General features: G+C 44.8%; 1 protein-coding gene and 1 long non-coding RNA gene across 6 annotated transcripts; one reads left to right on the top strand and one right to left on the bottom strand.

Annotated features, from left to right (window-relative positions):
- Window positions 1–1,907: 1,907 nt before the first annotated feature.
- Window positions 1,908–26,230, bottom strand: TTF2 (transcription termination factor 2). 2 transcript variants are annotated; one of them, XM_083611494.1, is made up of 23 exons: window positions 26,120–26,230; window positions 24,250–24,361; window positions 23,643–23,729; window positions 23,476–23,542; window positions 22,201–23,151; window positions 20,669–20,795; window positions 18,901–19,083; window positions 17,942–18,099; window positions 17,002–17,083; window positions 16,268–16,384; window positions 15,925–16,075; window positions 13,941–14,046; window positions 13,353–13,543; window positions 12,873–13,026; window positions 12,036–12,127; window positions 10,077–10,156; window positions 8,411–8,553; window positions 7,978–8,145; window positions 6,118–6,170; window positions 4,583–4,736; window positions 3,582–3,664; window positions 2,840–2,914; window positions 1,908–2,148 (listed from the first exon to the last, which is right to left on the bottom strand). In XM_083611494.1, the coding sequence occupies exons 1-23, from the start codon at window positions 26,145–26,147 to the stop codon at window positions 2,004–2,006; spliced, it is 3,507 nt and encodes a 1,168-aa protein (XP_083467620.1). In that variant the 5' UTR covers window positions 26,148–26,230; the 3' UTR covers window positions 1,908–2,003. The 2 variants fall into 2 exon arrangements, with proteins under 2 accessions (XP_083467620.1, XP_083467619.1); XM_083611493.1 differs by having other exon boundaries at window positions 18,901–19,086.
- On the top strand, window positions 14,091–20,828 carry LOC310761639. Of its 4 annotated transcripts, XR_014547614.1 has the most exons (6): window positions 14,091–14,316; window positions 14,694–14,882; window positions 16,015–16,097; window positions 17,143–17,286; window positions 19,198–19,333; window positions 20,697–20,828. It is a non-coding gene; the product is annotated as an uncharacterized lncRNA (long non-coding RNA). The 4 variants fall into 4 exon arrangements; XR_014547615.1 differs by lacking the exon at window positions 17,143–17,286; XR_014547617.1 differs by lacking the exon at window positions 19,198–19,333 and having other exon boundaries at window positions 20,697–20,812.
- Window positions 26,231–27,583: the final 1,353 nt, after the last annotated feature.

Below are 27,583 nucleotides of genomic sequence, written 5' to 3' on the forward strand. Positions count from 1 at the left end.
TTATTTCCTCCAACCTCTGAACACTACATTAAAGAAGGGCAATAATAATAATAATGATAAAACAGGAGGGAAATATTGTTTCGAATACGTTAGTCTTTCTTTAGTCGCAAAACACATCGCAGATTTAAAAAGAAACTACGGGGGGAACTACATAGGGAAATGCTGGCTGTTATTAGCACTGAAACAAAGAAAATGTGTTTGTCAGAAGTGGGATTCGAACCCACGCCTCCAGGGGAGACTGCGACCTGAACGCAGCGCCTTAGACCGCTCGGCCATCCTGACACCTAGAAAGTTGAGCTCTCAAACAGGTCCTAGTAATCTCAAACATAATCCAAGATTACATTGAGTACATTCTTCAATCCATAAATTTTAAATATGTATGGCATATAAAACAAAGGACTTGCTAACACTCAGTTCACCCTTTGGCAAGCTATTCATGTGTCCCCAGTTTTCCTCTTACACATCTCCCTAGAACACACCCATCAGTCTAGTATTTTTGTTGAACCAGGTAGAGAATCTCTATGCAGAGGTTCCAAGACCATTGCAGGCTACAAAACTTGCTCTATATATACAAGGTTACCGAATAGTCTTTTTGCAGTATAAAGCAAGTCCTATTTTCAATTATTGCAAGCTTGCAATTTATGTAGTGCAAGCTTAAATGTCTGATCACCATATGAAACAAAAATGGCCCCAAGACAGCACTCTTTGAGGATCAGATTAATAATTCTTTCATAGCTAATATACTTCCTTTTCCAGAGGAAGCATGATTTAGTGAAATACATTTACAGACACACAACCTGAAGGAAGCTTTGGTGTGTAAATTATTAGGAAACAGATTGAGATAACAAAATGCAGCAGCAAATTTAGGAATTCATTCTGATCTGAGGCTCCAGAATGCCTTTTGGAACCATTTAACATGAAGGCTGCTGGCCAGAGGTTTAAAGACTGTCTCAAGGCAAATCTTAAAAAATGTAGTATAAACACCAACAATTGGGAAACACTGTCCTGCGAGCGCTCCAGTCGGAGAACAGCCTTTACCAAAAGTGTCATGGGCTTTGAAGACACTCAAACTCAGGACGCAAGGGAGAAACGTGCTAGGAGGAAGGCACGCTTGGCAAATCCACACCATGATCAACTCCTGCCCAGAAACCAATGTCCCCACTGTGAAAGGACATGTGGATCCAGAATTGGCCTCCACCGTCACTTACGGACTCATTGTTAAAACTGTGTTTATAGAAGACAATCTTATTCGGCTACGAGTGATCGCCAAAGAAAAAAGCTCTGCCTCCAGTCAGAGGCAGTGTCCTCCTGAATACCAGTTGGCAGAAACCACAGGAGTGGGGTGGTATAAGAGTGCTTTTGTGCTTGAATCCTGCTCACTGCTTTCCCACAGAGATCTGGCTAACCACTAGAAGGATCTGGCTATCTTTGGGGATTTCCTGTTAGTGCTCCTAGTTGTACCATCCAACTCCTAACATGCTTGCCCATCCTTCTGCAGTATATGGCCTGATCTGAACCAATCCAAACTGCAGTATTTGCTTGTTGTTTTCTTGTTGGCAAGTTGTGACCTTCAGTATTTCAACTGCTGTTTGAACCACTTTGTCTATAAAGTTCTTGCAGATGAGCAGGGATGGCTTTGCACACCAGGTTTCTAAGTGGCCTCAGTTGGTGTTTACTGGGACAGCAGTTCAAAGGAAAGGATCCTGGCCATTGCTGGCCATGTGATATGGAGAGAAGTATTTACCTTGCAGTGGAGCATACTAGGTGGGTGGAAAAACACAATACAATAGTCTGGCTAGCTAGCCATGATTCAATATCAGACATAGGCGGAACATTCTTCCCAAATTTCAAAGGATCACAAGTAGGGTACGTCCTCCTATAGAAAGGTTTAATTATGAAGAATGAGGTAAGGCAACACTTAACCACTTTTATTCATTAATAGAGTGAATTTTCAAAAGGCGCATACAAACGTGGCAACCACATATTTAAAACAGAAACAGTGTTTAAATGCCAAAAAGGAGCTTGAGATCTGCCAGGGTGAGCTTTGTCGAAGAATCTACTCTTCCTGACAACACTTTCTGGGCCAGCTCTTTTTTCTTGTTTTGTAGCTCCGAGATCTTTTCTTCTACTGTCCCTTCACAGACAAACCTAAAATCAAGCACACAGCATTATGAGTACAGGTTTTGTGCATCCTCATTGGTCAAGCTTTCAAAATAAATTAAGCACAGTGCAAAGAACTGAATCAGGCCAGAGGGTTGGATCCTTACACCCTCCACCCTTCACCTTGTTGGCCAACTTTGACAGGGCATTGGGACAGTTCACCTAACAATCATCGCGTGTCAATATGATGTAAGGTGATGATTTCAAAGGGACTCCCTGCAGCACCCATCAGGGCTGAAAGCAGACGCTTCAAAGGAGCAGGCTGTTGATGCCAATCAGCTGACAAATTACTTTCTGAGCAGATTTTCTCAGCACCAATAATCTGTGGAGCACTGAACGTGAGCCCCTTTGAAGAAGCACCACCAACTGATTGGCATCGAGAGGAGCTCCTTTGATGACATTGAAGCTTCAACAAGGAATGTCAGGTGTTGGCCAAGTGGGTGTGGTTTGGGGAAATGGGCTTCAAGGCCCTAATCAAGCTTGCATGCTAGAGGCTCCCCACCACTGTTTTAGAAGAACTGAGCTGTGATCACGTACAAAGCTCATGAAAAGAGATCAGGAGAGCAGATCAGAATATCCCCCCCCCCCAAACTTCAGCCCCTTCCATATAGCACCTGAAGAAATCTCACAACCTCTAGAAATTATGCAAACAGAGATGGTGCAAAAAGCAAAGCAGGACCTGTGGATCGTGACATCGTTTTGCTGTCCCACGCGGTAAATGCGGTCACAGGCTTGGTCCTCCAGTGCTGGATTCCTGAAATTTAAGAAACTGTTCAGTCATTTCCCTCTTTATAACTATAGGTTAATCTAGCTGAAAAATATTGTAGCTCATACAATTACATCTAGTACACAGGATTGCCAAAAAGCAAGTCAGATATTATCCCCTAACACTTTAAATCTATCTCAGCTTTGGAAGAAGTAGTGACAACATCTCCCTCAATTTCCTCCCAGCTTCTTGTCATCCTCCTCCCCCTGTTCTGTGGCACACCTGGAATCCTGTTCCTTGAACTGAAGGTGCTTGTGGATAAAATGAGTCCCTGCTTCCTCATCTTCTCAAAGACCAACTAAGAACTAATCTGGAAGGCGATTTGCTAATGCAAGGTGATTTACTGACAACAGATTTAACAGTGAATATTTTTTATTTATTTAACAAAATTTATATGCCGCTTCATTTTAGCAAAACCTCTTAGTAGTTCACAAGAAAACAAAACCCTGCGGTTTACAGAAATATGGACTATATTTTCCAGTTGCAACGATTTGTAAGAACCAAATACATAATTTGGAGTCCAATCATTTTGGAGTCCCAAATGATCCTATCCTTTTGGTCAACTCAGATCTGATTCTTGCAGCTGCAAAAACACACACAGAAAAAACACCACGAGAAGGTTTCTGTTAAGTGGCAAAAGCTGCCGCATCTTTACCAATGCATGTCAAGGAGAAAGAGATGGTTTCCTCCAACTAGATTGAGGCCAACACCTCCAGCCAGAAGAGAGATCATCATCACCTGTGACAAGAGAAAGCTGTGAGGTGTCGCACAATACATTTATACACCGTTTCTCCTCGGCACAACCTGCATACATTTTGCCAGTTACACTGCTTCTTGGTTTGTTTCCAGAATCAATTAGAGTGCTGGATTTAGCCTACAAAACCCTAGACAGCTTGGACCCAGGTTATCTGAAATATCACCTCCACCCACAGACCCCTACCTAGACCTTTGGTGTTTTGGTATAGTTTCAAAATAAACTCTTTCTCTTGCAGCACAATCCTAACCATGCCTACTTATAAGTAAGTCCTACTGAATTCACTGCAGCTTGTTCCCAGGTAAGTGGGGCTAGGGTTGTAGTCAAGAGTGTGGTTTCACAAGTTTTATTTTGCCTCTACTAGGGAAAGGTTTATGTTGTTGTTTTTACTGACTTTTTGTTTTAATTGTGTGTATATATATATATATATATATATATATATATATATATATATATAAAATCTATCTACTATATCTATCTATATATCATCTATCTACTATATCTATCTATATATCATATCTATCTATATATCTTTTATATATAAAATTTGTAAGCTACCTAGAAAATGTTACGGGCCGGTGACTATATAATTATCAATAACATGAGCTAGAAACCTAGACTGGTATTTTATAAAGCAGAAATTCTTAAATGCAGAATTGTGTGCCCCGCAATGCTTGTTTTTACAGTATATGGTATGTTAAACCTAGAATGTTTACTCAGAAGTAAATCCCACTAAGTGCAATAGGGCTTAATCCTAGGCAAGTGGTTATAGGACTGTCAGATTTTTGGCTAAAATAGCTACTGGTTAACCCTGCCTAATAATTAAGGATCAGACCTTGCACCGATAGTCACAGTGACAACAAGCTACAAAACTCAGCAGCTTCTCTGATCTTTTCCCATACCTCAGGTCCTTCAGGATTATTGTTGAATTCCTCAACCACATCCATCCTCTGCTTAGGATTCACAGAGCCATCCACTGTGGCATATTTCATGCTCAGCTTCTCAAGGTGTACTGCCACAATCTTCAGCATACTAGTCCACTGAGAAACAATGACACTAGGAGGAGGGAGGGGGAAAAGAAAGAAACCAATCAATCAATCAATCAATCAATCAATCAATCAAGGCCCTGGTGCAAAACTCACATTAACTACAAACCACTAGAAATGGCTTTAGACAAGTTATAGCTTCTCAGCCTTCACCTCACCCCTACTTTCTGTTATATGCAGGTTTATGGAGAAATGTTAAACTTTTTGTTGTGATCTTATAACACCTTGGGAAAGCTTTATGTTTTGAAAAGGAGGCCTTAAAACTGTAAAAATAAAATTAAACACCAGCCCATCTTTTCCGGCTGGTGTAAAGTGTACTGAGATACGTGTATATGAAATACTTAAAAACATTTGAGGTGGTACTATATAAAATGATAAGTATTAATATTCTAAAATGGCTGGAATGTGATACATAAGCATACAAACGCCAAGCAAGTATCATTGTGAATGTTAAAATTACTGGAAACTATTCTTCTTGAACTGGATCTCATACCTTTTGATCTCTTTCCACCATTCATTTAATCAATCTACCAAGTCATTAGTGATGGCTTTCTCTCTGTGGTTAAGTATTGAAAACAGAAAGGCAAGCTACAAGTTTTAGTCCATGAATGAAGACATGAAGCCCTCCAGATGTTGTTGGACAAGAACTCCCATTACCCCTGACAATTAACTGGGCTGGTTGAGGCTGGTGTGAATCGGAGCCCCACGACATGTCAACAGCAGAGTCTTCCCCATTCCTGCTTTACCAGTTCACATGGGGATCTACATTTCTCTTTCGCCCTCTTTGAATACTCCCAGATTTCAATGCATTTGGAATCTTGAGATTGGCACTGCAAGTGTTCAGAAACTGCACTGTGAAATGGAAACCCCTTCTTAATTGTTCTATTTGCGTGCAGTGGACCCTCCGGATACGAACTTAATTTGTTCCGGGGGTGCGTTCGCACACCGAAAATTACGTAAATAGAGGTGCGCTTCTGCGCATGTGGTGAAACCCGGAAATATACACTTCCAGGTTTGCCGTGGCTGTAACCCAAAGATTCTGTATCCAGAGGGATACGTAAGTAGCGGTACGACTGTACTGTTCTTCCTCTAAGGCATTTACACTGTTAAACATCGTATGAACTAAGATTTATGGAATAAACCTCTTGAAACCAGCAGGCCTAACTTCACCATGTTCTTTACTTCCAGTTGGTTTACTCTGAGTAAAACTCAGCTGAATAAATCCCTGTGTTTCTGAGTGATCACCTATCCAGATACACAACTCTACCTGCCGTTGCTTCTGGAGAGGCAATTGCAGGTCCTTCTCACCATTACCTACACACCAACATTAAATAGCATCCAAACCCACCCTTTGATGTTCCTCGAAAGTCATATGGTATGCCCGTACTTACGCTTTCTGGGAACGCCCTTTGATGGCCTTCAGCTCTTCCAAGAGATGCGACAGCTAGAAGGAGGGGGAGGAAAATGCACTTATAGCCCTAAGCAGGTTTACTCAGAAGTCCCACTGAGTTGAGTGGGGTTGACTTTCAAGTAACTCTGCTTGAGATTGAAGCCTCATTTATTTAAATCATTTTTATTCCACTCCAGCTGAAAAGGCTCTCAGAGTTGTTTGTGTAAGAGATCAATAACAAGGGAGTCATGCCTTTGGGCTTGCAATCTAAAATAGTGGTGGGCAAATACAAGGCTTGCTCTTCACTAGAACCCTAAGAGCTGCCCTCCAGAGCCAGGTGCAAAGGGCACAAAGCCAGAGTTAAAGAATTAGAAGTCTATGAGCTCATTCTAAGCCTAGGATTTTGTTTTCAGTACTAGAAATGCCCTGAGCCCACATTCCTTTCACGCAAAAGTCCACACTTGGTAGCTTTCTTCATTCCAGCAGTCTAATTTAGATGGAAAATACATTTTGTTGTTATCATTGTTCAACAATGGGAGTCAGAAACCCTTGCTGATCTACTGCAAATAATCCTGAGATCTGCCAAAGGATCCTGATCAAACTACTAGTAAGCCCTGATAAGACACAACACAAAAGGAAAAGTGCATGGGGAGGGAAGAGGAAAAAATAACCAACTCAGATACCACTTCTTAAAGCTACTGAACTGATCTCAGTTGAGGAGGGGCCAAATGGAGATGATTCCCATTTCTCTCTGCACAACACGATAGGTTGACTCCAGATGTACTAATGCTAACGTTAGCTGTACAAATTTTAGGAACCATATCTAAGATGGGATTTCCCATCTTGCTATATGAAATCACTACAAAGTTGAAACAGGTGGTTAGCCCACTTTGTATTGCGTAGGTACACAAATAAATCCCACAACAGAAGACTTGGTTCTTTGTCACTGTGTGTTTGACTACACACTGTTAAGAAGGAAATACATTTTGTACTGAGTTATAGCTTTTGTTTGTTAAAATGGTTACTTAGGCTGCGATCCTAACCCTTACCTGGGGGTAAGCTCCACTGAATTCAACAGGACTTTCTTTTGAGTAGACATGGTTAGGATTGCATTGTTAAATCAGGGATGGGAAATGTGTGCCCTGCCAGAAGTTATTCATGTTGGACTACGGACCATGCTGGTTGGGGAGAGTCATTGTCCTAGAGGGTCAAAGGTTCCCATTCCTGAGCTAAAGAAATTAACTGAATTGGGGTTCTTAAAAAAATAAAAGTGGAGGGAAGGAAAACCCTGATCCTTAGAGCTTACTAGAAAAGATTGTCATAGCTCTGTTACCTTAAAGAGCGCCACACCTAATAGACATCAGGTGCCCTTTTAAATGTGTTGTGGAATGGGGGATTATTGGGTTGTTTCTGTTTTTGTTTTTATTAAGTATTTTGTGTGTTTTTTTGTATTATGTACCACCCTGAGATCTACGGATATAGGCCAGTATACAAATTCAATAAATAATAATAAAATAATAGATGGGCTCACCAAAATTGTCAGGAGCTGAGCTTTTTGGTGGTGCTTCATGCCCTAGAAATTAGTTCTCGCTATACTCAGAAGAGAAAATTCAGAACAGTAGCCTCAGTGTTACAGAAAACCCTCCCAGGGGAGAGGCAGATGTCAACACTGTACAGATTGGGACATGCAGTGAAGACATATTTATTTCAGCAAGCACTTTAGGAATGCTAATGTTGTTCTTTGTGTTCTGTTTTACCTACAGATGTTTGATTTCTGCATTTCTTTTTGCTGCAAATCCGTCACAAGATCTAGGATTCTAGGTGATTCATACGCATGCTAAATAAGTAATGACAACGATACCTTGGTGCTCTGTTTGGTTGCTTCGAAGAGATCCACGCTAAAAGCTGTACCAAAGAGGTACACCATAGGGTCACTGGTATCATTGGGTTCAGACAAGGTCAAAGCACTGAGCTGCTCCTCCAAGGAGAGGGAGATGCCTTCACTATTCAGGTTAGTCGGGTCCAGAGCCTTCAGTGTAAAGAATACATATGGGGCATGGCAACTTTCTTATTGCAATTACATTTATATCCCACCTTTCCTCCAAGGATCTCAAGGTGGCCTACATGGTTCCTCCCCCTCTCCATTTTATCCTCACAACAGTCAGGTGAGGTAGGCTAGGCTGAGAGATTGTGACTGGCCACCCAGGGAGCTTCAGGACCCAAACCCCCAATTCTCTAACCACTGCACACCACAGTTCTGAACCAGGTGCCCCCAAGCCTGTCCACATAGTTACCACTTTCAGCAAGGACAGGTGGCAGCAGCACTGGCGGAGCCTCAGCAGAAGGGACAAGATGTGAATGGTGGTGGAGACGGGAGGAGCATCCTGGCTATGCTTTTCCAGGGTGCCTTGTGGGTGGCATCTAAACTGCTGCGCTCCTGTCAGAAGATGAAATGGCACAGGTGTCAGAGCAACGGATTCCTGGAGCTACCATTCAGTTTCTTTAAGAAGAATCTGAAAACCAACCAGTGAATATTTTGAACAATTTTTTTTTTTGTATATAACTGACAGATAGAAATGGGAAGTCCTTTTTATCTAGTCTTCTTTCTTTTTTTCTCTTCTGTTCCTCTCCTTCCTTCCTTCCTCTTTTGTTTTCCTTGGTGTCCTCTGCTCTTGGGTCTTTACTGGGATTATTCACACAAGGAGGTCAGGAAGGACCCTGACTGACAGGCAGGGAAGGGAACGTTTCCCAAGGTGAGAGGATGGGAGCAGAAAGGACATCTCCCAGGTGAGAGCTGGGACAACCCGCCACTTTGTGTGAGTCGAGGGTTAAGAGCTACCTTTGAGACAGGACTCTGCATTTTCTTTTCTTTTTCTGTTTTTATTGAGATTAGTTTGTTTTCAATAGTATTGTATTATGAAAAAACCTAAATATTACGGTATTTTTCGCCCTATAGGACGCACCGGCCCATAGGACGCACCTAGTTTTTTTTTGGGGGGGGGGGAAATAAAGGAAAAAAAATTATTTCCCCCCCCCCAGGCGCGGGGCTGGGGCGGGGGAAGCCCGAGCTTCCCCCTCCCCCAGGCCCCAGAACGGGACCCAGAGCCATGCCGAAGTTGCGTGCAAATTTGGCATCGCTCTGGGAGCTTGCGGGACTGGAGGAGGGGGAAGCCCTCCGCCAGCCTTCTAACCAAGTCGGGGGACAGCGGGAAAGGCGCGCTGCGCCTCCTGCTGTCCCCCGAGTTTGTGGGGCTGACGGTGGGGCTCTCCTGAAGCCTGTATTCGCCCCATAGGACGCACACACATTTCCCCTTCATTTTTGGAGGGGAAAAAGTGCGTCCTATAGGGCGAAAAATACGGTACTATTCTTTTGGGGGGCAGAAAACCAACCAGGAAATGTAGGCATGCAGATCTTTTGCAAATTTTTCAAGACGAAGTATAGCAGGTGGCACTAAAACAGGGATGGGGAACCGTTTTTAGACTGAGGGCCACACCCCAATCTAGGCAATCTTCCAGGGACCACAGGCTGGTAGTGGATGGGGCAACAAATGAAAATTTTCCTCAGAGTGGGCTCAATTTTTACACACACACACATACCCCACTCTCGATCCTCCATCTAGGAAAACAAGAGGCATTATCAGAGTTCAAGGATACCTTTTAGTCAGACAAAAACACTTGGGGAGGGTGCAAAGAAGAGCTGGCGAGGGGCATTTGTAGCTGTGGAGGGAGCGCAACTTGGAAAAAGCCTTGAGGGCCAGATCGAGGGGGCTGGAGGGCCTCATCCGGCCCCTGGAGTTCCCCTCACCTGCACTGTATTCTGGAGATTGCTGAAATATATACTGTAGAATAGGTACAGAACAGGGCAAAATTAGCTGTGGGGGTGAGGCCACCCTCATCACATCCCTCTCAACACTTTTTCTGCAGTTGCTAGGGGGAGGGGCAAAGAGTTTAAATTCCAACCTTTGTCAAATGGGTTCTCCCCAGGCTGCTGTCCTGTACACTGCATCTCCTGTCGTTTGATGTAGGACTGCAGGGTTGACCTGGTTGAAGAAACCAGAGTTAAATTTAGGCAGCTTTGCAACCCCAGTGTCCACGGTATAAGCACAATAAATGTAGATGGATGGGGACAACGTTGAACACAAAAGGAGAGAAAACTTGGGGGAAAAGAGGCAGCATATTTGACTCCTGCCCCCCAAAGAACAGTTCTGTTCTCTTTTCAAAAACGACTCTCTGCTGAGACAGAAGACATTCTGTTCCTAGTATCATCTTGCTAACAACATGATAATGGCAGCGGCATCAACATGCCAGAAAATAAAGTCCTCATTTAAACTATCAGGAGACTAACAAGAATCTAGGTCAATGAGGAACAAAATGCTTAGCATGTGAAAGCACTAAAGGGGGTGGCGAAGTACTATTCTCCCTTATTTGCCAGGAGGTGAGGACACTGAAATACTTTGCAGAGATATTATTATTACTAGAACTGCTTCTAAATTAATTAAGATACTACACTAGTGATATTACTTTCATTAATAAATTCATTTATTGTGTTCTGCCTTTTTTATAAACCACTTTGAAGTTTCTTCTAACATCAAAGTGGTATATAAAATGAATAACTAGTATGCCACCCTACTACAGTGGTGCCTCGCAAGACGAAATTAATTCGTTCCGCAAGTTTTTTCTTCTTGCGAGTTTTTCGTCTTGCGAAGCACGGTTTCCCATAGGAATGCATTGAAAATCAATTAATGCGTTCCTATGGAGACCGCCTTCAGATCAGGTCTGGGGACAGTCTGTCCCCGGACCTCTTCTGAAGGCTGGCGGGGGGAGAAGGACTTTTCTCCCCACCGCCAGCCTTCAGAACAGCCTTCTGAAGGCTGGTGGTGGGAAGAAAAGCCCTTCTCCCGCCGCCAGCCTTCAGAAGAGTTCCCGCAGGGCTGCCTCGGCTGCGGATAGCAGCCTGCTGCCGGGCGCAAGGGGCGCTCTGAAGCAGAGCGCCCCTCACGCGGGGCAGACATCTGCAGCTTGGGGAGCCCTGCAGGAGTTCCCCGCAGGGCTCTCCAAGCTGCGGATAGGGGTAGCAGGCTGCTATCCGCAAGCTGCGGATAGGGGCAGCAGGCTGCTATCCGCAAGCTGCGGATAGGGGCAGCAGGCTGCTATCCGCAGCTTGGAGAGCCCTGCGGGGAACTCCTGCAGGGCTCCCCAAGCTGTGGATGTCTGCCCGGCGTGAGGGGCACTCTGAAGCAGAGCGCCCCTCACGCGGGGCAGCAGTCTACTATCCGCAGCCTAGGCAGCCCTGCGGGAACTCTTCTGATGGCTGGCGGGGGAGAAGGGCTTTTCTTCCCACCGCCAGCCTTCAGAACAGCCTTCTGAATGTTGGCGGTGGGGAGGAAAAACCCTCCTCCCACCACAAGCCCCGGGAACAGAGGAGAAGCGCTGTGCGCCTTCTCCTCTGTTCCCGGACCTCCCACCGCAAGCCTTCAGGACAGGTCCGGGAACAGAGGAGAAGGCGCGCTGCGCTTCCCCGCTGTCCCGGGAGATTTCCCTATGGGCTTTCGTCTTGCGAAGCAAGCCCATAGGGAAATTTGTCTTGCGAAGTCGCTAAAAATCGGAAAACCCTTTCGTCTTGCGGGTTTTTCGTTTAGTGAGGCATTCGTCTTGCGGGGCACCACTGTACTAAATGAATTAATACACCGCACTACCACCACTAATGTAATCAATGTACCACTTCATGTCCAAATTGGCTTCTAAGTGGTATGTGACCAAGATGGTGATTCCTATTGCATACAGCGCTGAATTATCAGGACATCTAGGGAAGAGCAGGTTTGCATCAGGACGGCTACAGAAAGTGAGGTCACTGTGTACACAGTCCTTTACAGGCTGAAATGAACTCATTCTTAATGCCTTCACAGGCCTCTATCATACCTTGATCTTCTGAAAAGCACATCATACACCGATTGCTCTTCTTCAGAGAGTTTTAGTCTGTGCAGTCGAGTGCAACGTTGAGGCAGCAATACCTAGAGAGAGAGAAAAGAAACAGACTGAAAAGTGTGTCAGTATAATTTGCACTAATATGGCTTTTCAAGGAGACATTTCTCCTATGAAAGGTCCAGGTGGCACATTTTGCTTTCTGCCCACCAGCAGGTCTAAGGATTCTATGCAAATTGAGCACTGGCTCCTTTTACACTTCTGTATTTTAATGAAATGAACTAATCATAAAATGAGCTTTTCAGGCAGCCAAAACACAGCCTCAGTAAGTCCAAAGAGGCAAATTTTGACAGATGCTTAAAATCCCACTGTTTAGAGTCTCTTTGTTAAGAAAAAATTAAGCAATGTACAGAACAGGAGCGGGCGAGTGGAAAATCAGTAGCTCACCAAGCCATTTTCAGTGGCCTGCCAGCCCCTGACCCAATTTACTGATGGCATCAGGACTGAATGAAGTGCCTGTCGTCTAGCTGCTGCCGATGAGAGCAAATCAGAGGCAGAAAGGGGAAGGAGCTCTCTAGTCCAATGTTTCCAGAGTGCTGATGATGGTGATGAGCTCAGGAAACAACGGAGATCAGGGCACTCCTTCCTGTTTCTGGAGTGCTCTGATCTCTTTTCAGCATCAAGAGCCAGAACACTTCATTTGCTGGTAAATGAAACCTGCAGATGGAAGGAAAATGGCACATTTGGCTGCGTGTGCAGAACAGCCCTAACTGGCCATCAGTGAAGAGAACACAAATCCCAGAGACAGACAAAAGGAGATGGGCCATCAATTACCAAAGGCTTGCCAGATGAGTCCAGCTGGTTCTTAGTCCTTCGCAATAAGAGGCTCCTGGTTAAGAGCGTCAACCTCTCTCCTCCTTTTCTTGTATTGTTATCCACCTGATTCTTCCACACCTTGAATTCATCGAAAGGAGAGCAGCGAAGGAATCTAGGAGGGCAAATGGCAGCAAGAGGAAGGCAGGAGTGACAGGGGAAGTACAACAACTAGGCTCCATGGAATTGGGGTGGCCAGGAAATATTTTCCATCTAAAGGTGTTGGGACAAAAGTTAGCCCCCCCTTTTAAGGTGTGCACTTTTCCTAAGTTGTTTTTAAATGTGCAGGTATTTTCTGAAGGTGTGCGTCTTAGGAAAACAGGAATTTGCTTTCTTTGCAGCATGTGTGACAGACAGTGAGAGAAAAACTTGTAAGCTGAAGGCCGATTAAAGAAGAGACTTGCAAATCAGAGTTAATCTACAAGGGTGTGTTCAACTCACCTTAGCAGGGCGTACATATCCAAGAGGTTGTTCTGAATGGGTGTCCCAGTGACGGCCCACCTGGCGGTAGCTCGCAATTTACAGGCTGCTATTGAGGCCTGGACTTTGGGGTTTTTGATGTTATGGGCCTCATCCAGTATAATTCGAGCCCAGTGTATCCAGAGCAGGGGAGAGAAGGGAACGGACTTATCCTAGAGCAGAAAGTAGACCTGGTTTTAAAATGCAAGACTTAGAAGGAAAGGGGGCAGAGGTTAGCTGAAAAATAGTTTAATTTGGTCAGGGTCCGAGTCTATGACATTAGATTACAACTACTCCTTCTGTAATAAGGATTTAATATTTCAAACAAATAAAAACACTTAAATTTGAAAAAAAAACATATTTCAACTTGAGACTTAATTATTTTTATTTTTGGCTAAATTCTCCTCTTCTCTGCAATTACACAACTCAGATGTGATGCATGATATCCTTGTTGCTAACTTGGCACAAACCAATCTGATGGCAAGGCTACCCACCATACGCATTTTAAGACTAAGATGCAGCTTTTATCTCAGCATCTCCTAAAAGCAAGTCTGGCATGTTTTCAGTCACCTGCACAACGTGGTTGTCAGCAGCAACTTCTGCTTCTTCCTTCTGTGTAGGGATTTCCTTGGCAAGAATACTGTAAGTAGTGACAACAATGTCGTATTCAGAAAGCCTGTGAAGAAGAGGAGAGGGAGAGCTGGTGAGCAATATGACCACTTTAGGATTTTAATCTTGATGCAGAATCAGTGTGGCTGCTTCCAAAAGGTCACACTCAAGCTCACAAGCACCAATCATACGTATGCTTGTTCAGAAGTAAAGTCCATTGTGACCAATGGGCTTACTCTCCAATAAGAGTGCTTGGAGCCACAGCCTGTGAATAACTCAGCACGGAGTCTTCTTAGGAACAGAAAAAAAGGAACCAATGGCAAACTTGTCACCTGAGGTCCTTCTCCATGTCCCCACCCATTCCCCAGGAGGTTTGGAGGGTGGCAACTCAAGAGTGGGCCTTTTCTGTGGTGGCCCTGTCTATGGAATGCTCTCCCCAGAGAGGCTTGCCTGGCACCATTATTACAAGACATTCCTCTTTACCCAGGCTTTTAGCCATTATGTGTTCTATGGCCTGTTAATACTGGGGGGCGGGCTCTTAGTATTAGTTTATTATTATGCTGTCTCTTATTATGCTTTTATTATAGTGCTCTGTGAAATGTGTTCTTAATGTTGTACACTGGCCAGGGATCTTTTGATAAAGGGAGGTATATAAATTGAATATTGTAACAATAAACTTGACTTCTATCAATTGTGTGTATATTTTCTTGGCAGAGATGGGGAAAGGAAGAGACAAAGTAGAACACGTGGTGCCACAGAACTTGTATGTCGACACCAGAAGAGACAACACGCCCTGTAGAATCACCTCAGCCCAATAACTGAGGAAGTACTTCTCATTCGCTTTGTAAGGACGTGCAGCAATGGCCTCCAGCAACAAGATACACAAAGCAGGACACAGCTGCAGTATGCCCATTGCCCACATCTTGTGCGCATTTAGCTTGCAGTTTCAAGTATACACATGGAAGGTGGGGGTGCTCTTGCGAGATCTCACAGGTCAGATTGTCCTGTGAGGTCTCGCGAGAGAATCCCTACCAGTTCCAGAGCTAGCAAGGCTGAGAGCTTAAAAGCAGTCTTTGTTGGGATACTGCCAGGGAGACAAAGGCCATCACTGCCTCCACGTCGACTCCGGACGTCCACCGATCTCCCGTAGATACGCAGTTTCAGCTATTAGCGACACGAGCTCACAGAACATATCTTCCCACATTCCTGGGCTCATGCACACTCTGTCAGCAGAGTTCACACAGCAAAAGTCGCACTCAGGAGAGCATTATTTTACAAGTTTTATTCAGCGTTGATCAGAACAAAAAAACATGACTGCCTGCTTCAGTGTCTTCGACACCAAGAGAGAAAACGAAAGCAACAGAAAACATAAACATCCTGTGAACAGGAAATGCGCAGGCTGTGACACAAAAAAATTTTTTTCCTTCCAGTAGCACCTTAAAGACCAACTAAGTTAGTTCTTGGTATGAGCTTTCGTGTGCATGCACACTTCTTCAGATACACAGGCTGTGACGCAAACATCCTGCTCCCTTTTTTAAGGTGGAACGGAAATATCCTAACAGTCTTTGCACCAGGGTTGCTTTTTCCACAAGTGTCAGAAAGATGGGAGGGGTGGTTCTTGCTGAACCTCTACTGGTAGGGAGTTCCAAAGGGCAGTACCTGCCACACTAAAGGCTTGGTGTCTACTGAAGGCCAGCTGAAGCATGGGAAACCATCAAGTGTCCCAAGAGAGGATCTCAGAGGTGGAGCATAAGGAATTGTATGGTCCTTAAGGCACTTTGGGAGCAAGTTGGGCTCAAACAACAAAAAAGGTGTTTTTTAGCTTAACTCAGGTGACTATGTTGCATCAGCTCTCTATGCCTGTGCTTCCGCAATTCAGGATACCTAAGCATTGGACCAGGCCAAGGCTCTTTAACTTCCAATGAGCTGGAAGCTGTGCACTTACACAGTCGTGTTCTTAATTCGGCTGGATCCATGGTACAAGCAGACTCTCAGCCTGCCGCTTCTGACGTGTCTTTCTACCTCTTTTTTCCAGTGATGGATCAAAGATGCGGGGCAGACAATCAGCGTGCCGTGGGAAGCGATTACAGAGGTATCTTGAAATGCAAACATTAACAGGTAAAGATGTTTCACGGTAACGTCTCAGTAATGCAGAAAAGATCATAATACTGCAGGCAGTATTTGCAACATTTGCTTTCCAACCAGTAAGAGAATCTCATTTTATTAAATGGTGAAAAACAAGTGCAGACGGTGCTGCTAAAATTGGCGGTATCTTGTTATTTCTGTACCTTGCCTTGACACTGAAAGCTCGAGTTTCTTCTCTTTCCCTTTGTCTTTCTGTAAACACTTCTGAACCAGAACAAGAGCAATCATTGTCAGAGTCTTCCCTAAGCCCATATCATCCGCTGGGAAGAAAAAGCAGCATAGAACAAAACAGAAATCAGGGAGTGATAGGCATGTTTGGTCCTGGATATCTTAACTTGCTGACTCAACTGTCTGGCAGGTAAAACTATTTGCTAAGTGTCCTGCTGTGGTGCCCCATCCTTCAGGGAACAGAAGGAATTGGATCTGAAAATGTAGAAAATGTTCCTTCATCCAAGCGTGGGCAACTTGTGGTCATCCAAATGTTGTTGGACACCACCTCCCATCAGGTCTAAGGCAGCATGACTAATTGCCAGGGATTACGGGAGTTGTAGTCCAACAATACCTGGAGGTTCACAAGCTAGTCAACAGGTTTATCCAAGAGAAGCTCTAGTTGAACGTTAAGACTGCAATCCTATACACCCAACCTTGAAGTAACCTGCATTGTAAGGATCTGTCCATTCTCACTAACAACTTTCCATCACCCAAGACAGACAGGATGTTTGTAAATCCTTCAAGTGATGGAGCACAGATTAATATTTTGGGGTGGAAGGGCCACACAACCCCCTTGTTCAACACAAAACCTAAAAGCAAAGCTCCTTTCATTACAATCTATCTGAAAGCAAACACCAGAATCACATAATGTCTAATAGTTCCTTACCCAAAATTCCTCCACACGGTTTCTGACTCTCCCTCCAGAGAAGCCAAGCAAGCGCCTGCTTCTGATGCAGGAGCAAGGAGACCTGAGAAAGCCAGCCATAAGGTGCAGAATTAATGGCTTTTTCATGTATTTACGGTACAGATCAATTGCGCAGAGTTCAGAGCTAGGATGGGGAACCTGAAGCCTTCTAGATGTTGCAGGACTCGAACTTCCATCATCCCGAACCACTGGTCATGCTGGCTGGCACTGACGGGTACCACAGGCTCCCTATCCCTGATCTCCAAGGTAACCAGAATGGCATACATGTCAGGTAATGAATTGCTTTTTGAAGAAAGGTACACTCAGACCTCTGTCTCAATAAAGTATAAAGTTTAGCTTAAAACAAGACATGTCATTTATTTATAGAAATAATATTATCCCATGCTTCCTCAAGCAGCTTAGTGGGATACTTCATGGTCAGCCAGCTACCATCCAGATCCACAACCACTTTGTTTTAGCAATAATACAGCACTGGGCACTCCCAGGCCATTAAAACTGGGGTTATGCAATCAGCCTACAACTCTATGATTCCACAAACTAAGATGGTTGGGTGGGACTAGTCTGCCATTTATTAATCTTTGTCACATTCTTCTTAAGCAGATGAGCAACACGGCACCTGTACAATTTAGTAAGATTCATTGCTCCCTATTGCTAGGCGGCAGCAAACATTTGTAGCTATTTGTTTCAAATGGAAGACGAGCCTCGAAGGGTTTTACTGAAAGCAGATGATCACAGATGAAACTATTTCAACCCCTTCCCATGCTCTTTTTCTTGCCTGCACAAAAATCGCTCAACATTTGTAGGTACACTGCTAACGCACTTCTTAACTTGGCGACATATTGGGGAGAAAAGATTATAGGAAAAGCAAGCTGCGCAACACTTTTAATTTGTCCCAGCTCACCTTTAACCCAGGTGGATCCTCAGCCACTGCTTCCTCCTTCGGGCAGGACTTAAGGGAACTGTGAAGCTGGTTGATTGCATCACTGGTGGCATCATACACGGCTCGGAGGCGGTCTTCAGTCATTCGGCCTCCATAAAGGGCCTGCATACGGGAATCCTCTAAAATACAGTAGCAGGAAAATTAGAACAATGAGCAATCACAGTGCTGATTCTGAAGGATGTGTGATGTAGCGGTTAAGGCAGAACTTAGTTAAGCGGTTATGTGTCATCAAGCAAGATAGGTTAAGCATTTGCATGGGGAAGTGTCTTCACTTAACAGCACAGCTAAATACGCATTTATTTATTATTTATTATTATTACTATTACTATTATTATTATTATTTGAATTTATATACCGCCCTATACCCAGGGGTCTCAGAGCAGTTCACAGAATAAAATCAAGATATAAAACCACAAAATACATAATCAAAATAAAAATACATTTTAAAAGGGCACAGGATGTAAACTGGATCAACCAAAGGCCTGGTTAAAAAGAAACGTTTTTGCCTGGCACCTAAAGGTGTATAATGAAGGCGCCAGGTGAACGTCCCTGGAGAGAGCATTCCACAGATGGGGAGTCACTGCTGAGAAGGCCCGTTTATGGAATCCTTCCCACTTGTAAATGAATGCGCTGGGGGCGGGGGGAGCCCAATCTTTATATGATACAGTGGTACCTCGGGTTAAGAACTTAATTCTTCTTAACCTGAAACTGTTCTTAACCTGAGGTACCACTTTAGCTAATGGGGCCTCCCGCTGCCGCCACACGATTTCTGTTCTCATCCTGAAGCAAAGTTCTTAACCCGAGATACTATTTCTGGGTTAGCAGAGTCTGTAAGCTGAAGCATCTGTAATCCGAGGTACCACTGTACTTGTAACAAAACCATGTTGGATTTCATCACGGCTGCCCCCTCTCCCACTTACCTCTATAAGTGCTACTGGAACACTGACTAGATCCCAAAGGAGGGTGGAGCTCTAAGGAGCTGGCTACTTGAGGCTCCTGGAATGGCTTTGGTCCTCGCCCTGTAACAGTATTTGGCTGTTCTACGGTGGTCTTGGAGAACGGATTGTGCAGTTTCTCTTCACGCTTACTGCTGTTCACGTCTACTGCTGTGTAAAAACCGATTGAAATATGCAGAAAATTGTAAGTGGTACAGTCTTTCCTGGACAGTACCAATTCGGGCTGCAAACGCTCCTTCGTATTTTGTTTTGATAAACCAGGGGTGGAGAACCTGCGGCCTTCCACTGACGGGAGAGGTCTTGGCGCTGACCTGCTCTAGGACACAGGCAGCTTATCTGACTTCCCTGCCTGTCAGGGCTGACTCCAGGTTTTGGAGGACACTTCCGGACCTGCTCTGTGAGTCTATCTCCTTGCCACCATTAATCATCAGCTGCTCCTTTGTCCTTGCCACTTCTTGCTTGCCAGGCAGAGAGCCAATGAGCAAGCAGACAGTGGCATCTACTGCCCCTCCTCTTCCTCACCACCTTTGTCTGGGCCAGAGAGAGACAAGAGAGGGAAATGAGCAGGTTGCAATGGTGAAAAGGAGGAGCAAGTCAGGATGGGGGGGGTATCATCAGTGAGCCCTTTGCTGGGGCTCTTGGCAGAGGCTTGATGATACCAGTACTGCTGCTTCTGGAAGATAAAGAATGCAACTACAGTGGTGCCTCGCAAGACGAAATTAATTCGTTCCGCAAGTTTTTTCTTCTTGCGAGTTTTTCGTCTTGCGAAGCACGGTTTCCCATAGGAATGCATTGAAAATCAATTAATGCGTTCCTATGGAGACCGCTTGCCAGGCTGGTGGTGCGGAGAAGGGCTTTTCTCCCCACCGCAAGCCTTCAGGACAGGTACGGGAACAGAGGGGAAGGCGCGCAGCGCTTCTCCTCTGTTCCCGGGGCTTGCGGTGGGAGGAGGGTTTTTCCTCCCCACCGCCAACATTCAGAACAGCATTCTGAATGTTGGCGGTGGGAAGGAAAACCCTCCTCCCACCGCAAGTCTTCAGGACAGCCATCCGAAGGCTGGCGCGGGGAGAAGGTCTCTCCGCCCCACCGCCAGCCTTCGGAGGAGCCTTCCAAAGGCTCTCGCGGGGAGAAGGTCTCTCCGCCCCACCGCCAGCCTTCGGAGGAGCCTTCCAAAGGCTGGCGCGGGGAGAAGGTCTCTCCGCCCCACCGCCAGCCTTCGGAGGAGCCTTCCAAAGGCTCTCGCGGGGAGAAGGTCTCTCCGCCCCACCGCCAGCCTTCGGAGGAGCCTTCCGAAGGCTGGCGGCGGGAGGAGGTCTCTCCGCCCCACCGCCAGCCTTCGGAGCAGCCTTCCGAAGGCTGGCGGCGGGAGGAGGTCTCTCCGCCCCACCGCCAGCCTTCGGAGCAGCCTTCCGAAGGCTGACGGCGGGAGGAGGTCTCTCCGCCCCACCGCCAGCCTTCGGAGGAGGTCCGAGGACAGTGGGGAAGACGCGCTGCGCTTCCCCGCTGTCCTGGAGATTTCCCTATGGTCTTTCGTCTTGCGAAGGAAGCCCATAGGGAAATTCGTCTTGCGAAGCGCATCGAAAAACGGAAAACCCTTTCATCTAGCGGGTTTTTCGTCTTGCGAGGCGTTCGTCTTGCGGGGCACCACTGTATGTACTCAATGATAAAGGAAAATGTTTCTTCCTTAGGCATATGAAACGTGATGTTCATAATTCTGAATGAATAAGCTTACCTTCCTTTACACTTTCTTCTGCCTCCAGGTTCAGAGAACTCAGTGCTGCTTCCAGGTCCTGCACCTGCTTTAGTAACCGCTCGCCTTTATCGGGTAGAGCCTGAACATTCACGATTTTCAAAGTGTTCTAGGGAGAAGGGGGGGGGGGAAACAAGGGAGAGAAATGCGTTACTGACTACGTGAATGCTCAACTTCCCCACCTTTACCTTACATTTTCTCCGCAACAGCTTTGAAATATTTAAGAGTTACATAGAAATCAACCAGCAAGCAGGAATTTGGATGACTCTCATATAATAAATGCTGCATGTACTCCATTGCATGCACAAGCCTACATATCCCCACTGATTTCCCTTTGCTATGAACAGGTCAGTCACTGAGAGAACAGTGCTTGGTCCAACCAAGCAGACTACTTATGCTCTTATCAGTGGAACACCGGATTAGGGAATTGTTTCATGTGAACTTCCAAGAAGGAAGAGTGCCACATGTCAACGAGAATGAAGGAAGCACACATAACTGGAATCAGCAAATAACTGAGTATTGGGGAAGTTGAAAAGAAGTTACTGCTCTGTTCCACTTTGCTGCTACCCCTATTCATCCTCCCTTTCTCTTTGACCCACCTTGTGCAATATTGCTGCCATCAATCAGCCCCAGATATTTGGCTGCCTAAAGCAGAAGAGCAAATGATGCCCCAAATACACTTAAATCAAGGTGTTTAGTACACAGGGTGGCCAAGTTATTGTGGCAGCTCAGGCAGAGAAGCCCGTAAGCTCCTCTCCCACACTGGCAGTAAAAGCATGATAAATCAAATAGCTAACAATTTGCTGCCCATTAACATCACTCAAGCTTCACTGTGTCTAATAGGAGGGCTGGCTTCAGGGGGCATTTTATTTTATAGTCTTCAGAATAGTTTAAATGGTTAAAATTGCCCAAGAAGTAAATTTACTATAGTAACATTTTCACACAGGGATCTGTGATGTGGGGTAGAAAATTTTCAAGTGCTTTAGGTTTCCCTTTTCCATTTAATAAGTGCATTAGTAACAATGAATGGATGCCAATTGCAGATACAGTATTAGGCAAGATTTTTTTATCTTTGATAAATATGACTAAAATAAATGATAAAGTACATCACTGTAGCATCAGAAAATTTTCCAACGCAACTGACAATTTCTGGATGCAAATTAGCCTAAGTAGCAATTCAAAAATTTCCAGAACACCCACATCACTGATTGGGATATATGTATTTAAATGCTTTATTGTTAACTGCTTCTTTCAAATATTTCCTGGGGGGAGGGATGACAACTATGTGTTGGCTAAACTGCATATTCATTACAAGCTTGTGGGCTTCAGACAAAATGTATGCAATACACTTCGTGTGACACTGGCCTAAGGCAAAGTCTGATTGCTTCATTATAATTTTTATAGAACTAGCCCAGTTTTACCAAGGCTCAAGGAGTTGCTATTTTGATATGGGAAGCCTTTGGCGATCAGGTACAGAAAGAATAAGCAAGCAAGTGTGTGATCAAAAGAGAGACCTTTTTCTGCTTCAGCTGAGCTGAAAGTTGGCTATGAAGAGCTTTGGAATCCAGACTTTCTGCCATTTGCAAAGAGGCCTTTTTGTGTGATGTGGAAGACAATTTTTTTTGACTGTGATCCTTCTGCTGTTGGGAATCCAATTCCTGCCCAACAGGCAATTTGGAAGATACAAATCTGTCATGTTCATCACTGCTGGCATTTTTACCAGAACTGCTTTTATCTTCTGGAGCAGTTTTCAACTGTAATAGTTTCTCTGGGTTTTCTTTAGGGTGCACCGCTGGCAAGCCTGTTAATTCCTGAACAGTCACAACTTGCCTGGGCATCAGTGTTGTCTCTTCAGTTCCCCAGTTGTTACTTGTCTTCATTTTTACTGCTTTGTCCCTGCAGGTTTCTGATCCTCTCCTTCCAAGTTGCGCCTCATGAATAGGCTTTACATCTAATGTTTGGCCACTGAACCTGGGCCATGACTGCTTTGGGCCTTCCTCTTTTTGCAATCCATATTCAGCAGATCTCAGAGCTGAATCCTGCCTTGTGTGTCCAGAAGTTGTCTCAAAGTTTTTGCTTGAACTACATTTGTGTGTATCCAAAAATACTGGCTTTTTAATTTCAGTTGTGGACTCGCTTGCTTTTGTTTCTGTTTCTATTCCTTCCTTGGGTGATCCTTCACATTTTTCTCCCAACTTTTTGTTCTTGGTCTTCTCTGGTGCTGGATGTTCTTTCTTAACAGATTCAGATGGCAACTTCAGCTGATCCTTTTTATCCAGAACCTGCATTTTATCCTCATTTCTTGATAAGTTTTTGTCCTCACTGTAGTTTGTTTGTTTGAAAGATTCGTGATTCTTGCTTGGTACTTTGAATGGATTTCTTTGATCTCTATGATTATCGAGCAGACTTGCTTCCGAGACTTGCTGAGATTGTGGCTTATTTGGCAATATGGTGGCTTTAGAATCCTATAAAACACACAGGTGGAATGTTAGGTTTACCATATAAATCAGACATCTTGAAAGCTAGAGCTAAGTGCTCTCTATGCTTCTGCAGAATAGTTGCACAGAAACTCATACATAGGATTAAAAAAATGACATTCAGGGGATCTTTATTTTCATGTATTTTTAAAAGTTATAATAATATTTTTTTTGAAGATTCGGAAACTACACAGGTATTGAGATTAAAATGCTGTCCTGTACAGTTCCCCATTCTTCATGACAAATGGTATGACTGCTAATGTTCATTACATCCAAACCCAATACACTTCCTCCAATCTCTGTTCTTTCTACCTGCCATGGGATACTTCCACACCATCTCTTCCCTTCCAGTTTAGCTTTACTGCAGCGATAAAACAGCCTGGTAAAGGAAACAAAACATGGAGAATGAAGCTAGTTTTCAGTACTAATACCCCATATCCCTGCCATTAGAAATATCAAGGGTTCTTCAGAAAATATACTTGTATGTGTCTGTCTCCTGTTGCTGCATCAAAAACTGGAGGTCCACCACATGTTTCTCATGCACCAAGCAGTGAGAAGGGCAAAGCCTGTGGAAAGGAACAAGGGATATCGATATAAGCAGGAAAATTTAAGGAATCATAAAACAGCTTCAGCACAGGAGAATTTTCTGTTAGATTTTTGCCCAAGATGACCATCCAATCTAACACTCTAGCCACATGCCAGGGCCACATTCCCACCACCTCAACAGGCATATACACAATTAGCACCATAGCAGGTAAATTTGCATCACATAATGGGGCCACACTCAGTATTAATGCAATAAATAAGCCAAGCCATCTACTACAAAGGCAAGCAATCCCTTCCAAGGCTACTCACTCGCCAATCGAAACATTATCACCTGATCCCAAATTTGAAACCTATTCTAATCCCACAAATATGTTACTACAGAACAAATCTATTTTCCAATGACACCAAACAGCTCTCCTTTAAAGAGTAACTTGGACTAAATGTAAACCATCTTCCATGGTTTGTCTGGTGTTGTGTTTTTTTTAAAAAAAGATTCCTTTGCAATTAAAAGTGGCAGAAACAGAAAGGTATTTAACCTACTTTGTGAGCAGCACAAATTCACATGGCTGCTGGCCTTGGACACCACACACATAAAAGCTTCTGCCTTTGTTTGGGCCATCCCGGATACCAGTCTTCAAAAGGCAGGGATGACCTAGACAGGAACAAAGTGAAAGATAAATATGAAGAAAATAGAAGCATGACAGAGGCTCTGTGTCATCAGTCAAAATTTCATCTCACTTCAAGAACCTGTATGTCTTTATTACATTTTCATCTCACTCTTTGCCTGCCCTCCCCAAGAAGCTTACAAGGTTCTTTATCTCTCTCAGCCATATTTTATCCTCAAAACAGGCCTGTGAGGTAGGCTAGGTTGAGACATATTGACTTGCTAAAGACTAGCCTTCCTAGTGCTGTAGTTAGCCACTTCTGTACCCTGTACAGACATTCACACCTGTGATTCCCTCACTCACACTGCATTTGGGTTCTACTGCTTAAGAAAAAGTTAAAATCCATATTTCAACCAGTAAGAATTCCTTTTGTCAGTATTGCAAACAATCTCATCAGGATTAGCTACTAGTCATTCCAAGAGGTCTGCAGCCTTGTGAGGAAAGGGACAGAGTGTGCAACACTAGCCTATATAGGTGTACTCAAATGACCCACTGAGCTCAAGTGTGTATAGTCAAACCATGCCATTATTATATGAATCCAGTTCTTCCCGGTCCTGCGTTTTAGCATAGGCCCATCAGTCAGAGCAACTGCCCGTTTTGGGTGGTAGGCAAAGGAAGCAAATTGTTAATGTATTATTGCTGCTGCTGTATTTTTACTGCCACGGAGGGAGAGAGAAGCTTATGGCCTTTTTTTGCTTAAAGCCATAACTACTGAACTGGCTATGTACCTCGGCAGTAGCAGCCGACAGTCTACCCTGCAGAAGTTGCAGGATTCCAACTCCCACCAGCCAGTATGGCTAATGGTTAGAGATGGGAACTGTAGTCTCGCAGCAGCTGAAGGGCCAGAGACTGCTGTTCAGCCTCAGGCGGCAGAAGCTGTCGATCTGGCCCTGATTTGCAGCCAGGCACAGAAACCTGACATGCACCTGAGCGCAAAGCACTGCCAGGCTCTTTGCCAAAGTAAAGGTAAAGGTACCCCTGACCATTAGGTCCAGTCGTGGCCGACTTTGGAGTTGCGGCGCTCATCTCGCTTTACTGGCTGAGGGAGCCGGTGTACAGCTTCCAGGTCATGTGGCCAGCATGACTAAGCCGCTTCTGGCGAACCAGAGCAGCACACGGAAACGCCGTTTACCTTCCCGCTGGAGCGGTACCTATTGATCTACTTGCACTTTGACATGCTTTCGAACTGCTAGGTTGGCAGGAGCAGGACTGAGCAACGGGAGCTCACCCCGTCGCGATCGGCAAGTCCTAGGCTCTGTGGTTTAACCCACAGTGCCATCCACATCCCTACTTTGCCAAAGTAGCTCTGGTTATTTTGCTGGTGTTGCTATTTCCCCTTCCTTAGCTCTCTGAAAGCAAAGGAGGCAGCCTGGTGCCTAGCAAGTAAAGACATGCCCGATCGCCCCAGCAAACTTCATTTTTTTAGTATTTTTTACTACTTTTTAGTGTTGTGAAATTACAATCAAAACAAAAAAGGAGACGAAAACGCCAAAGATGATGATGATGATGATAATAATAATAATAATAATAATAATAACAATAATAACAATAACAATAATAATAAAGCATCGACCGGTAACAAGGTATCCATTTGCAAATAACAAAGAGAGGTGCAAAAGTGAAAGCATGCTCGAGCAGCGAGCTCGGCCCGTATTGAAAGTTGCACAAAATCTCAAAAAGAGCCAGACATCTGCACCCCACGCGCAGGGACCCGAGCGCCCCGCCTGCGCCTCCCGGCTCCTCACCATGCCCGCTGCACAGCACTTTCTCCATAGCCGAGCCGCTAAGCAGACGCCTCGCCTTCCCGTCGCCTCAACCCGGCAAAATTCTGTACAGGGTGGGCGGGAGCGGCGAGAAAAGACCTGAGGTAACGCCCTCCCGCCCCCGTCAATCCCCCGAACTGCCAATCGCGTCGTCCTCCTTCGCCGGCTGAGCCAATCACGACGAAAAGTAGGCGGGCCGGAGGGAAATACGGACGAGGTGTTGAGCCTCCACAGAGCGCAGACGGAGCGCGAACGGCGTTTCCTCTGCCCGTACGGCTGCCCAATCACAGCAAGCGGAGGGGAAAGAAAGGGGCGCTGGTTGGTGGGGGAAGCAGCCAATGGATTCATACTTCGGAATTCCCCGGGTTGTTGCCAGCTGGGCGACTGGTTTCATGCTCTTTGCAGACACACAGCGCCCTGTGATGAACTGCAGTTGGACGAGCTCGCGCTCGCTTTCCCCAGTGTCATTTGCACCCCCAGAGATCCCGCCCTCTCCCAGTCCCTTTGGAGAACCACTGGCCTAAATTCTGGCTTCTGTAAGACGCTTTGAGAGCCATTTCCCGACTAAAGGGGCCAGCTAGAGGTGTGCCAAGTATACATACTTCAACACCGCTCAACATATTATTGAAATATTAACCAGTGTGGAAATGCTTTGAAATAAACACAGAGAGGTAAATAGGTGATCACTTGGGAAAGGAAAGGCCCATTGGTGCTTGACCGTGGCCTTTGGCTTGATGATAAGCACTAGCTGGACACCTACAAAGAAAAAGGAGCCAAATGAAGATTACAATACCTATCTGATGGCCACTAGTCCACCCCAGCTTCTTCAATCAACAAATATTCTTATCTTTAAAGTGCCACAGGGTGTTTTTGTTATGTACTGAAGTTCTCACCCTGAGCCAGCAGGGGGATACTGTAGATAGTTTTCACTCAGGTCCACATATGCAAATAAGGGATTGAAAGTGACATTCAGTGATTGGATAGTTAGAGAAAGTTGCTACTGTTGCGTTGTAGTGGAGCTCTATATAAGCAGGCTGGCTGAACCCTTCAGTTCAGGTCTGTGAATAAACAAGAGCTGTTTGAAGAATTGCTGTGTCGTCTGATATGTTCACCCACAACTTACCAGTTTTGCTGCAAGAGATTAACACTAGCATACACCTACTTCTCTGGAAATTGTTTTAGGCAGAAAACAGGTTGTGTGGTTGAAAACAGGTATATATTGAAGTTAATGTCACAAACGTAAGTAAAGTTATGGAACCTTAAGACTTGCTATACTTCTAGACAACAGTGCAATACTTTGCATGTCAACTCAGAGGTGAGACCCTGTGAATGCAATGGCTCTTATTCCCATGTTTAGCATTGCAACTTTAACTATATCTATAGGCACTGCTTAATATTCTGTTTTGATTAAAGAACTGTGTGGTGTAATGGTTATGATGCCAGACT

This window comes from Podarcis filfolensis (assembly GCF_964270895.1).
Source record: "Podarcis filfolensis genome assembly, chromosome: 4".
NCBI lineage: Eukaryota > Metazoa > Chordata > Lepidosauria > Squamata > Lacertidae > Podarcis > Podarcis filfolensis.